Source organism: Diadema antillarum, unplaced genomic scaffold (genome assembly GCF_040938485.1).
Source record: "Diadema antillarum isolate AM-2024a unplaced genomic scaffold, OU_Dant_1.0 seq00000437_RagTag, whole genome shotgun sequence".
In the NCBI taxonomy this organism is placed as follows: domain Eukaryota; kingdom Metazoa; phylum Echinodermata; class Echinoidea; order Diadematoida; family Diadematidae; genus Diadema; species Diadema antillarum.
The window spans coordinates 1408354-1421554 of record NW_027271414.1 but is presented as its reverse complement, the minus strand read 5'-3'; the positions used below and the strand labels follow the sequence as shown (position 1 = coordinate 1421554).

Below are 13201 nucleotides of genomic sequence, written 5' to 3'. Positions count from 1 at the left end.
ATAATGCTGAACATTATTCAAGTAATTCTTTCATTAATATTATATTGATAATTACATATTTGATGTTACTTTTCATTAGGCATATTAAATAAGTACGTGTATCTACATCCTGAAATAATTATATTTGTCATGTGTAATCTGCAATATTTATTGGTGGCAGTACCATCGCAATACTATTTGAAAGTAGAGATTTAAAAAAATGAGTGGATATTTTGAGAAACAAATCAAAGTCCAGTGGGCTTATGATCCCTGGTGTAAGAATCAAGATGCCGATGAATGACAAATATCCTCTGTAAAAATGAAAAAAAAAGAAAAAAAGAAACTGTTTGGAGAAGATAGACAGTTATCTAACTGAATATTGCAATATTTCTGTTTATTTTGTGTATGTTTGTGTTTGTCTATGTGTGTTTGTCTGTGCATGTTTGTCTGTGTGTTTGTAAAACCCCACAGAGCTAGAAGAGGCACCGATGGAGATGGCTGAAGAGCGGCCCACCCTGGAGACCAAGCCCTCGATGCCTGAAGGTATGGTGGCCCTTGCCCAGCTGGTGGAATGGGACCTTGTGGCCTTCTTGGCTATCTTCATTGCCATGTGCTATGTGGTCTTGTTTCTATGACGATAGGCCCCTCCCTCTTTTTTCCCTCATCTACCTGTAATTGGACTCAGTAAACATGCAAGCATGACAAGAGACTGGCATGTAGAATTTATTTCTGTGGTTGTATTCCCTGCACTGACTGTGATGTCTTGAAAGTAATTGTGTCTGTGTTGTGAACTTCTAAAACACGAAATAAGTTTTGAATAATAGATGTTTACAATTGTGTACCCTTTATTGAAATGGTCACTAAAATATTGCCTTTTCAGACTGTCTCATGCCGAAAAAGGACAGAAAAATGAAAGAAGAGCAATTTACGTAAATCTGTCTTTGTTTTGGTAGTTTCTCCTACAAACAAGCATTACTACATATCTTTGAGCCAGATGTATTAATATGTGCATTCATTAATACAACTGTCTTGTATTAGACAATATGGCAATATTGTGTTCAAAATGTACAGTCACAAATATCCAAAATAACTCAGGAATTATATTGTGCTTCATGCAAAGCTGTAAATGATTTAATATGCCAGGAAAAAGCACACCACTGTTTTGTGCAAACAGTATCAGTAATATTGACTGGCGTTTTTTTGAAATGTGAATTAGTAAAGTTTGCCCCTCAATGTTGTATTTGTTTTAGTCATCAATCTTGGAACCAATGATCTAAAATTAGCATTTCAAACATATGAAGAGAACCATGGAAGAGGATCTCTAGAATAGAAATATTTGTGCTAGGATTGTAATAGTTTAATGAAGGAAACATTCCATCTCTTGAAAAGATAATGGATGTTAACAGAATTATAGAATTTCTGTGAACAGACTTTTTCTGTACAAATAGCATGCATGCTCGTAGAAGATACAGTACAGTATAATGTTCTAGTGACAAATGATTATTCCCTTCTTTTTCTGTGGATGGTCTTTGTTCAGAGTGTGTGTTTGCATGCTTTGCATTAAATTTACAAATAGATAAAGAAAGAATAATTAAAAGATTTGATTTCATGCTGCAGTCATTTTCCTTGAAAGATTCTGAGTTAATGTCACTTTAGTGTAGTGTAGTTAAGAGATGCTGTAACATCATTGACATTGACAAATTTGAAATAATATGCAATCAAACCAAACAACAGCCAAGCTTTATTCCTTTGTTATTGCTGTTGCCTGAGGTCTAGGTGACTTGCCACTTCAGTATGACAATTTCATTTTGATGTTTAAAAAAATATCATTTTTGAGACCACAGGCAACACATAAAATCAGTTTTGTGAAATCATTGTTTTGATAAAATCATATCAGCAGTTTATGAAATATGAGCTGACTAAATTTTAAAGAATCTATTGATGGACAGCTATCCAACGCTTATTTTGCAGAAGGGAAGATATGTTTCACTTTAATTTTGAATTTAGTTAATTTGTGATCTTATAGTCACTTGTGTATCATTTTGACATCCCAAAAGTTGTCAAATCTTGACTGTCAATTATAACTTCCTATGATAAAAATGTTTCCAAGGAGGGAAGTACCACAGTATTCAAAACCAAATTACTATAGATACCATTTTGTTCCCTCCTGTGAATATTTGCCAGCTTTATAATACCTTCAGCATTTTTCAACTCAAGACCTGATGTGGTTATAGATGCATGTGGTAGCATTTGATATCATTGAATGTATTAAGGGAAATGTTTTTTGCTTTAATGAATGTTGTGCTCAATTGTATTGTGTGTGTTCACTTTTGCATCAGAGTGACCAATGGATGTGAAAGAATTCACCTTTGACCTTTTTAACCATGACTGCCTCGTTCACATTGCATCCAAGTATCGTGAATCGGAGGCTAACAAATGTGAAGTTTTGGCTGTAAAGCATGTTTCTTTGTCCTAAAGTCCCTTGGTGTAATAGTGGAATGCCAACGTTGAATCTTGTGTTGTAAACTCAGAGCTAGTTAGCATTATATGAATGTTTGTAAAATCATCACCATTCCATGAAAAAGATGTTTGCATGTTGTACAACTTGTATCTGTGATTGTAGTACACATTTGGGATCATACTGTGTGTAAAGATGCATTTGGTATGTGTATTTGTAATTGGATTAGTTCCAAGCATGTATTCATATTGTTCGGTGAATGATTGGTATCGATTGATGCTCTACTTAAGTTTTTGTTCTATTTTGAAAAGTTGTTTCATGATCTTTTCTTGTTTTCATGTAGTATTGTCATTTATATATGTTTCAGTATTGATTGTTAATATTTCTGTTATGTAGGACGTACTTTTGTATTCTGTTTTCTCTCAAACTCATTCCTGTAATTTCCCATAGTCTGTGAGCTCTTTTGTGATATGTTTCTGTCCTGCTTTTTGTAGATTATAATGCATGCTTGTAGATGACTTCTTGGGATTTCTTACCTTGTTCACATACTTCGGCAAGGCCACTAATTTTGGTTATGTGCATATTACAATGAGATCTCACCTTATGATTCTCTTTATATGTGACAGTAATATTAACAACTCATCGAGATTACGTTGTGTAGTTGCCTATCAGAGCATTTCTATAGCATCTTCTCCCTGTCTGGATACAGTGACATGGATTCAAATTTGGAAAAATGGGATTAGAGTGTAGTTGTTGCTTTGTTTTGCCTGTTTCCACACTGTCTGTCAGCTTTTCATATCTTATTAATCAAATCACGTGAGTTGGTGGAAGATCTGTACCACTCCCGTCTGTTTATTTTCAAGGCCCTTTTGCTTGATAGATTTGAGATTCAAATTTAGTATATTTTTGCTGCTGTTTTAGAGAGCTTTGGACTGTACTCCTGTGCAGAAAATTGTGCAAAACTTGCCCTGTTTTAATCCTCCACTTCCTTTAATCTTTTCAGGAAGGTTTAAAAAGAATCTTCGGTTGAAGTAATTCTTCAGCATTTTTTATGTCAAAAAGACAAATATAGTTGAAACCTGCTTGTGTAATAATAATGAGGCATATAGTTTTGACTTCACTTGTGTGTACATATTGCAAACTGGGATATATATTCTACCAATAGATATAGATATCAAATATTTATCAATCTTGATTCACATATAAAACTATAATTTTATACATATTTGTAACAGGCCCATATGCCAAAATGGTTGCTTAGGATATACAAAATGCTTCAGAGAAATGTGAAGGTATTGCAGTACCGCACTAAGTCTCTACTTTAGCTGTGTAAATGTTCAATCCACAGTATTCATGTTTTGTATTATTAATCTCTGGCTATTAGGGGTTATATAAAAAAAAAAAATGGTTACAGGTGTACATAGTCTTTTGACCAGGCAGGGCATTGTATTCATCAAAAGTGATAACAGTATATTCAGAGGTTAACGCCAGTTCGCAGCTTCAGTACTATGGCGTGTACAACATCTGATAATATTATGTCTTTTAAATGTTTGTGCCGAGTAATAACAGACATGGTACATGTGGAATGTATTGATACATTGCCTACTCATCTTATTTGGCCTGTCTGTCTTGTTGTGTGTGTTGTTTGTGTTGTCTTTACCGACCTTTCAAGCATGCTTTAAGGTTTTCGAGCAAGTCCCTCTAACAAGAGCACATTATCCGAGGGAAGTACTCACAGGTCCAATAGAACTAGTCTATCACACTCTTGCAATTTTCCCCTCACTTTATACACTTTACTAAACAGTAAAACAAAACAAAAAAGGACAGAAGAATCGACTAAAACTTTGCCCTTTTCTGTGCCAGCTCATATTCTAGGCATCTGCGTAACTTGGCAAAAAAAAAACTAGTAAGAAATCAGCAAATTGGCAAATTGATATTTTCAAATGATAAAAATTACCGGCTCTGTCTGTTAACACCATGGGATAATGGATGTCTGTCAGATAAACTATTGTGATCTAACATGAATAAGATTTGTCACAATGTTATGCTTAATGTGGGATTTTCATGTTGGACCTTTAAGTGCTTTCACTGGCAAGCAGAACGGGTGCACGCACACACCTCTTACCTCAAGATTAGCAATTGTGGCTTTTGCTCTTTCTGCAAGTTTATCTAATTATACTTTTCTGCACGCACTGAATGGATTTCTGCTGAAGTTATCAACACACAAGGCTGAATTATCACACTGTATGATCTTATCCAACGGGATCATACTTTGATTCAGTCCTTGTGGTACCCCAAACAACCGGCCATTTCATACTCCCAGATTTGCTAGGATATACATTTACATGCACACATCTTACAAAATCATTAGCAATATCTCTACAAGTTATAAGAACTATATAATGCAAATACATGTTGAATCGTGTTGAATCATGATACCCACAACAACACTTACGTGGCCAATTGAATATTTGAATATGTGCCGTATGTTTTATAATAATTGTTCTATCGTTTTTCTTCAAATTACTTGGATACTCCCGTAATAAAAAGCAAAACCTTCCCAATCAAGATGCTGCCAGATACAATATCTGTCAATCATTGCTTAAGTATTGGTAACAAGAAGACATTACAGTGAAACATGCGAGTTATACTCAGTCCAGGAGAAGGTGCGTTCCAATGTCTTTTGTTAATCATATAAACACTTACGCAATAATTCGCAGATGGTGTCACTGGCAGAATGTGCTTTTGAGAGGGTTTTTTTTGTGTGTGTGGGTGTATCCAAGTAATCTGAAGAAAAATAGTAGAACTATTATCAATAGAAACATGATACATATTTAGATATTCTTGTGGCATATACAGTATGTAAGTGATGATCAGAGTATTATGAATCAAGTCGATTCAACATGCATTTGCATTGTATGGACCCTTCAAGTAAAAACATTCTGATGCAGTAATTCTCTCTAGGAAATGTACTTCTCCTCCATACGTTTGCATGATGTTTGACTGAATGCGATATGTGACCCGATACCAACATTCGGGAAGTTGTGGTATGGAAGAACAAATACTAGTAACGAAATATTGCACTTTGCTCTCTCCTCAGGGGCAATCCATTGCTCGATGCAAGTACTTCAAATTTGTTGCAAATATATCGGATTCATTAGAACATAAATGCTACATTTCGGGGGAAAATATAACAATGTATTATTGTATAATAAGTTATCATTATGATATTTTTTCCGAATGTGATATTGTTTCAATGAATCCGAAACGTATGTAATGCATAGCACGTTGGGAGAGAACAAAGTATGATTACAATCATTATTTCGGTCTTTCCTTCGGCGGAGGAGAGATCGACAGGGGGTGAGAGAACGATATCAAATAGTATACAAATAGTGAATGGTCACGAGTGCAATGGTACGAGATTTCGCACGAGGTGAAAGATAGAGGCGCTCTATTCAACGAGGCGAAGCCGAGTTGAATAGTGCGCCTCATCTTTCACCGAGTGCGAAATCTCGTTCCATTGCACGAGTAAAGACCATACACTATTTGATTTATGCAACGTCCAAGTAGATCTTTTTGGTCTAAGTAGGCCTAGAAGTCTATATATGTATGAAAAATATAGCCATACTTACATGTGGATCCACTGCGATTCTCTTTCTGGCTTGTGCAGTCAGTGTAGATACAGGTCACAGCTATACTAGCGCTCATACACGTACACTAGCACTACGTAGGCCTACGTACGCGCATGCATGTACCGCACACGTACACTGCGCTAGCTGCATGCAATCCTCAATATGCAACACACAGTACACGCAGTAACGCACAATTTCTCGAACCGTGGAATAGAACGAAAAAATCGAACCAAGTTGCACGCAAAAATAGAACCAAAATTGCACGGCGCGTTGAATGGAGTACTTATTGAATATTACGTCACCAACAATCCTCCAATCAAATTACAAGGATCTACTTGGACGTTGTATAAATGTTTTTAATTCCTGGCAGTGTGTGTGTGTGTGTGTGTGTGTGGTGTCAGTATATGAGATGTTCCTCTTACATAAAAAGGAGACTTTTGATCACTCTCCAGAGTTTTTTGTCCCTCACTGCATGACGAACTATGTACTGTTATGTTAAGCTCTATTTTTGTCCGTCTTTGCCTGTACATGTGCATTTGTTTGATATCACGTGTTATGTTTTTGAGAGCTTGTGCTGCGTTTTGCGTTTGCATTGGTATAAGTGTGTGTGTGTGTGTGTGTGTGTGTGTGTAATAATGTATGTTCTCACATGTGTACGTTAGAGTCTGTTGAAGTACCTTTTGTGTGTTTTTACAGAAGTGCACGTTTTTGAACAACCAGTCACCACGTGTTTGGATCACACGGTTTGGATGTCGATCATCACCTCTTTCCTTTGACTTCCAAACCATTCATTAATTTACTTTCCGTAAACAACTCTGCATGGCAAAAGTTGTGCGCCTTAAAATACGATAACAATTTCTTTCAAATCGATCACAAGTCAGCACTAATGACACTAAATCAATACATTATTATCTGGATACAGATAATATATATATATATATATATATATATACATATATATGTATGTATGTATATATATATATGTATGTATATATATATATATATATATATATATACATATTACAGTATAGAACTGGAAAATACACAAAAAACTACCAGAAATTGAACAACAAAAACAACAACAACAACAGCAAAGTGATTTATATTCTAAAAATGGAAAAAAAAATGTATCGGCACGAATACAAGGACAGTGCTTGCGTCTGACCTTTCTTCACCTGTTTGAACCCCATTTCATGACGTCACATTGCATCCTTTGGCATCATTCCTTGCATGGTTCAGTGAGCACTGTGCGCATCATCATCATCATTACCTTCATTCTGCTAGCCATAACCATCACTACTTTGTCCACAAGGTGTTGGTTTTGGGTGTCATTTGCATGGACCATCAGGCCCCATCCAGTCTCTGACGTCATGTGCTCAATTGGTACCGACTCTCTTCAACCTACAGAGCCTACACCGACACCGGAAGAAAAAGCCGGAGAGGTCACCGTGGAAATTGGAATCGCACCGAAGGAGGAACCGGAGACGAAATTGCCGACAGAAAAAGCGCTTCCTGGAGAATTACCTGAAGTGACCGTTCAGATTCCACCAGGGTTACAGCCTGAAATTCCTGAAAAGCCAACGACGCTTCCGCAAGAGGTCAAAGCCGAGGTGGCGGACAAACCTAAGACCATTCCGCCAGCTGCTGAGATCCCTATAGAGGCTCCTCGACCTGAGAAAGAGCCAGAGGGAGATGACAAAGAAGAAGAAGAGCCTTCATCCATCACTGTTGATGAGGCACCTTCAGAGAGTGCCCCTTTCGAGGACGAGGAGGAAGAAGAAGAGGAACTCACTGATGAGGATATGGAAGACGAGTACAGCCTCGAACAAGAGGAGCCAGAGCAACCTGCCGAAGAGGGTAAGGAGCCAGACCTAGACCAAGAGCGCGAACCTGAAGAGGCGAAGAAGAAAAAGAAAAAGAAGAAGAAGAAGAAGGAAAAGAAGCCTCAAGTTCTGATCAGACCTTTGGAACGACCAGACGTAGAATATCGTAGGAGAGTTATTCTTGATACTGTTGAAGAGGAAGAGGAAGAGATCAAGTCGCCCAGGGCTAGGGCAATACTTAAGAAGAGACCCAAAGCTCCCGAAGAACCTGCTAAGAAAGCTCCCGAAGAACCTGCTAAGAAAGCTGCTGAAGAACCTGCCAAGAAAGCTGCCGAAGAACCTGCCAAGAAAGCTCCCGAAGAACCTACCAAGATAGCTCCCGAAGAGAGAAAAGAGCCCGAGAAGAAACTTCCTGAAGAAAAGGCTTTGCCATCAGATGAATTGCCGAAGGACATGCCGGATGTGGGAGTGGTGAAAGCTGAACCCAAAGAGGTTCCCCTCGAGAAGGTAGGAGTGACGGAAAAACCTACCGTGACTGTTGAACCAGCGAAACCTCAAATTGACCTTGCCAAAGCCGACCTTGCTCCTGTTGAAGTGTCAATGGAAATGGCCGTTACCGAGCCAACACAACAACCGAGCGAGATGGCTGCCGTCGACATTATTCCTGAAGAGGTCAAACCAGAAGCAATCAAACCTACCATTGAGGTTGGAAAAGAAGAGGACCAGAAAGCCATGGTCGAGCTGCAGCCAGGAAAAGTCCCACGAGAAACAGCTGAAATTGTCCTTCCCAAAGAAGTTGTTCCCGAGGAGAAAGAGCCTGCTCCGGAGGATCAGAAGACCCGGATCGAGATCGAGTTTGACAAGGCACCTCGAGAAACGGCTGAGATTGTCCTACCGAAGGAAGTGGTTCCAGAGGAGACCGAGGCAGTTCTCAGCATCGCCAAAACCCAAGAAGCCGAGGCCGTGATGGAGGAAGGAGTGGAAGTCGTTGTTCAGCCAATGAAGCCAGAAGAAGCCGTGGTTTCTCGGGATGATGTTGACAAAGCAGAAGTGACTGAAGTAGCTCCAGTCATTGTGGACAAGCTGAAGGACCAGGTAAGATATAAGAAATATTAAAGTAAACTATAGTGAAATTAATGCGTATAACATTTGGGACACTGTGGCATAGTGGATAAGACTCCAGACTCCCAATAGGAGGACCCGAGTTCCATTCCCGCCCAGTGCTTACGTCCTTGGACAGGACGTTTTTACCCACCTTGTCATTCTCGATCCAAGTGTATAAACTGGGTACCTGGCTAGGGTAAATATTAATGATAATGGCAGATCGAGCCCTCTGGTAGAGCAAAGGCAACACGGAAGAGGCTACCCTGAACAAAAAGACTTTCGTATAGTTATTATTAATATTATTATCATTGTTATTATTATTATTACTATAATTATCGTCATTATTATTGTTATTATCATTATTATTATTATCATCATCATCATCATCATCATTATTGACATTAAGGCGATATGTCGGCGTGTCCAGCCTAGTTTTGCCAAGTTGTTTCTCTGAACACTTTCGGTTGGTATCAACTGAGTGAAAGTAGGAGTTTTCTGAATGTGAAGAAACAATGGGTGTGCGAACCAATGACAGTCATTTAATGGAAAAAAAATTCACAGATGCGTTGCCAGCAGACACTTAAAAAAACATTATGAAACGGCAGAGATGCATGTACATGTATGTACTTATTTAGTGACATCTTGCTGTTACCATCACTTTCTTTTGCTTTCATAGTTTTGGAGGCACTTTGTGCAACATTAGGGAGCTTTATAGATTTTAGACGCGCGGACGTTCAAAGGAAAAAAACATGTTCTGAGCGTGCGCAGTAGCGCGCGTAAAATCAATCTATTTTTAGTTTGCGTCGCCTGAGTTTTTCAATACGACTACGCGTACTGGGCTATTTTCACGTCCGCACAGTTTGCGACGTAGAGAACTACTTCATGCACTGATCATATGGGGGCGCGATTGTATTTTGTATACGTTGCGTCCCAGCGTAATCTAATGGGGTGTTGCAAGAAGGTTGCAATCAATTGCAAATAATTGCTAATTTTGAAACAACCATGCTGATTGGCTCAGGGTCTTCCCTTTTAAGAAGACATGCATGCAGCAATGATTTTGATTGGCCAGTAACAATCAGTTGCAACTTGCAATCGATTGCAACTTTCTTGCAACACCCCATAAAGCTACTTTTCCACACGACGCAGGGAGAGGAGAACGTCCAGCGCACTCGTCGGCTCAAACGTCCGCGCGTCAAAATCTAAAGCTCCCTATTGTCTAAAATGCAGACGCCATCTATCCCAACATTCACAGTCAAAGGCATAGAGAAGGGGAAGGAAAAATCTGTCAGCTGAAAGGGGAATTAGGGTTTCACAGCAGTATAATTTTTATCTCATTTTTACACTGCCGCCATCACCTTTGGTGCAGATATCTCCAAAATACATTGTGTACAAGCTCAGTCGAAGGCTTCCCATGGTATACAAACGTTTTTCTTATCTCTGTTGGGTCCGATTACTTTTATGTTCAGTGCAACAATTTCATTGATCGGACGTACTGTGGCCTGGCAGATAAAGAAATAATCGTAGAGCATGGCAGGGGCGGATCCAGGAATTCCGTAAAGGGGAGGCGCCTTTACAAAATTAAAGGGGGCGTACGCCCCCCCCCCCCCCATTTTTTCTGTGTTTTTTCTTTTGTTTTAATAATAAATAAGAGGGGGCGCCCGGACGGGTGCGCCTTCTTCTGGATCTGCCTCTGCATGGTGTTCTTTCGACTAAAGGAAAAGTAAATGACTAGACAAATGTGTTCCAGATTTTCAAAATGATTCTCAAAATGATGTAAGGGAATGTGCATCAGGAAAAAAAAATCGTTCAATATATGATCTTTAACGTCGTAAGTTAAATTTATAGAGTCCTGCTATTTAAAAAAAGACACATCATACATCATCTGGTTCTGAAACTTTTTCTGAACGAAGATATGCTGGACGCAAGTTTCATCCTGTCAATATTTAAAGATTAGATTTGGGAAAGAACTCCACAGAACTTACATTTCAAAAGAAAAAGGAAAAGATCTTTTTAGATCTCTTCATCAAAATGTAAATTGATTCTATCTCGACTGAGCATGCAAAAAACAAACAAAAAAAAAAAAACCCCGCAAAATACATGTAACTTGGTGAAGACATAATGCAGATAATCGTCACCGTCAATTTGCCTATGGGAGCCTAGTATTAGTTGTAAACATTCGGCACGAAGACCCCCTTTTTTGGAAGGGGATTAGGGGATGGGGGATTTTAGTCCTGAGGCAAATGTCTAATCCTCATATAATGCACACATGCGTGTATGTAAATACACTTTGTCACGTGCGTGTAAAACAAGAGGGGGTTACATGTATAGTCAAATATCTTTTCATATTTAGATTTACTGCTGTAGGGAGATGTTCACATAAACTAAACAGCATGGTACGTGAGACCTATCCAGATAATTTTTCATATCTGGCATGATATTTACATAATGAGCGGCATTCCAGACATAATGCTGAGACATTGTGGCGGCGACATGACATCAAATTTGTCTCTCACATTATTCAGACTGTGAAGGCTGGTGCTCCAGTAGAACTTTCCTGTACGGTGACAGGAGAGCCTACACCGGACATAGAGTGGTACAAGTGAGTATACCAGGACTTTCTGAATAATTATCCTCTTTAACCATTCGTGTGCTTTGAGTACCAATTGATATAGGAAACCCCATAGCAGTGTACACATTGCCCAAAGTCCCTGGCACAGAAAGCATTAAACGAGGACTAAGTGTCTTGCTTGCACCAGTTGCTATATGTTTGGTAAGGTAGATTATTTATGTCCTTTATTACAAAAGTTTTTATTAAGGAGCAGGAACAGTGATCCGTTGATTTTCGACAAGAAATCATAAAAGAGAGTGACACACTTATATCTTTCTCTGATAATTCTTGTCTTCACGCAATTATGAACTTGTACAATTTTTGAGTAGTTCTTCGTATTTTCTCGCTGTTATTGAAGCGAAATTACTTCCGACCGTAATTTCAAAACCCAGCAAGATTAGTAAAAGACACGCCAATGTGGAGTTGCAATTTTAACCCATTGCTTCTAACAGATAGTTCTTGTCATGTCCATTCCGGTTGGCAATGGATTAACAAAACGTTGCCATTTGAAATGCTTATGGTACCAGATTGCATACCACATTCGAGCAGAATAGGTTTAATATTCATGTCAAATCAAGCTAAAATGCTTCGATATGCTGAATTACCACAGCTGGATTTTGCAACTACAGTCAATCTTTCTTAAGTCGACCTAACATAAGTCGAATAATCGCCTAAGTAGAAAGTTTTTTTCAAATCTTCTTCTCTTTAGGTTCTATTGATTTTAATCCCTCATAAGTTGATTTTTCTCTAAATCGAAGCTATTTCTTTGGTCCAAGTAGATTTGACTTATGCAAGGATGACTGTACTAGTTATACAGCCACGTGGTAACAGACAACGAATACATTATTATGACATGTCAAGGACGATGAATATGAGAAACGTGTGTCACGGTCTCGTGTTTGGAGTCCAATGCTCTTTGCGCTTGATGTCCACAGGGATGGCAAACTGATCGAGCCTACGCCTGACCACAAACAAACATATGAGGGCGGTGTTGCCTCTCTCGAGATCCCCAAAACCAAACCCGCCGATCAGGGCAAGTACGAATGCATGGCCGTCAGTGACGTCGGGGAGGATGTCTCATCAGCACGCCTCACCGTTAAAAGTAGGCCCTCTCTTACTTTCACTTTGGAATGCCCGTTGCCTGGCATGGTTTGGTACTGGCGTCCGACGCCGCCCTTCTCCGCAAGACCATCTTTCCTACCACCTGTCATGGATGAGCTCATTTGCATGGTTACCATAGCAACATCATCTCATGGAACTCACCCATTATCATCTAACTCGCTGCAGGTTGTGAAAAGTCATGATGCCATGATGCATGGAACTTTCCCATCCACTAGCTACACAGTGAATGTTCTTTCTTTAAAACACAAGATACAAAGGGGAAATTTAATAAAGAAGATAGATAAAAACAAAGAACTAACATGAATAACTATATGATCTTTCTAATTAGATCTTTAAATGGTAGGCCTGGGCACTGTTGCATAAAAGTTGATATCAAGCATAAATCAGAATATCAAACACAAGTCTCTGAATAACCAATTCTGATTGGCTGATATCCGCCTTACGTTTGATATTCTGGCGTATGTTTGATTGAATC

At 38.9% G+C, this 13201-nt stretch overlaps 1 protein-coding gene across 1 annotated transcript in view; it reads left to right on the top strand.

Annotated features, from left to right (window-relative positions):
* The window catches only part of LOC139732580 (titin-like), a 207988-nt gene that overhangs the window by 16658 nt on the left and 178129 nt on the right, over positions 1-13201 (top strand). The window contains exons 7-10 of the mRNA XM_071643433.1: positions 451-522; positions 7477-8987; positions 11519-11595; positions 12540-12706. Of these exons, the coding sequence (XP_071499534.1) occupies positions 451-522; positions 7477-8987; positions 11519-11595; positions 12540-12706 (1827 nt within the window). The remainder of the gene's footprint in view (positions 1-450; positions 523-7476; positions 8988-11518; positions 11596-12539; positions 12707-13201) is intronic.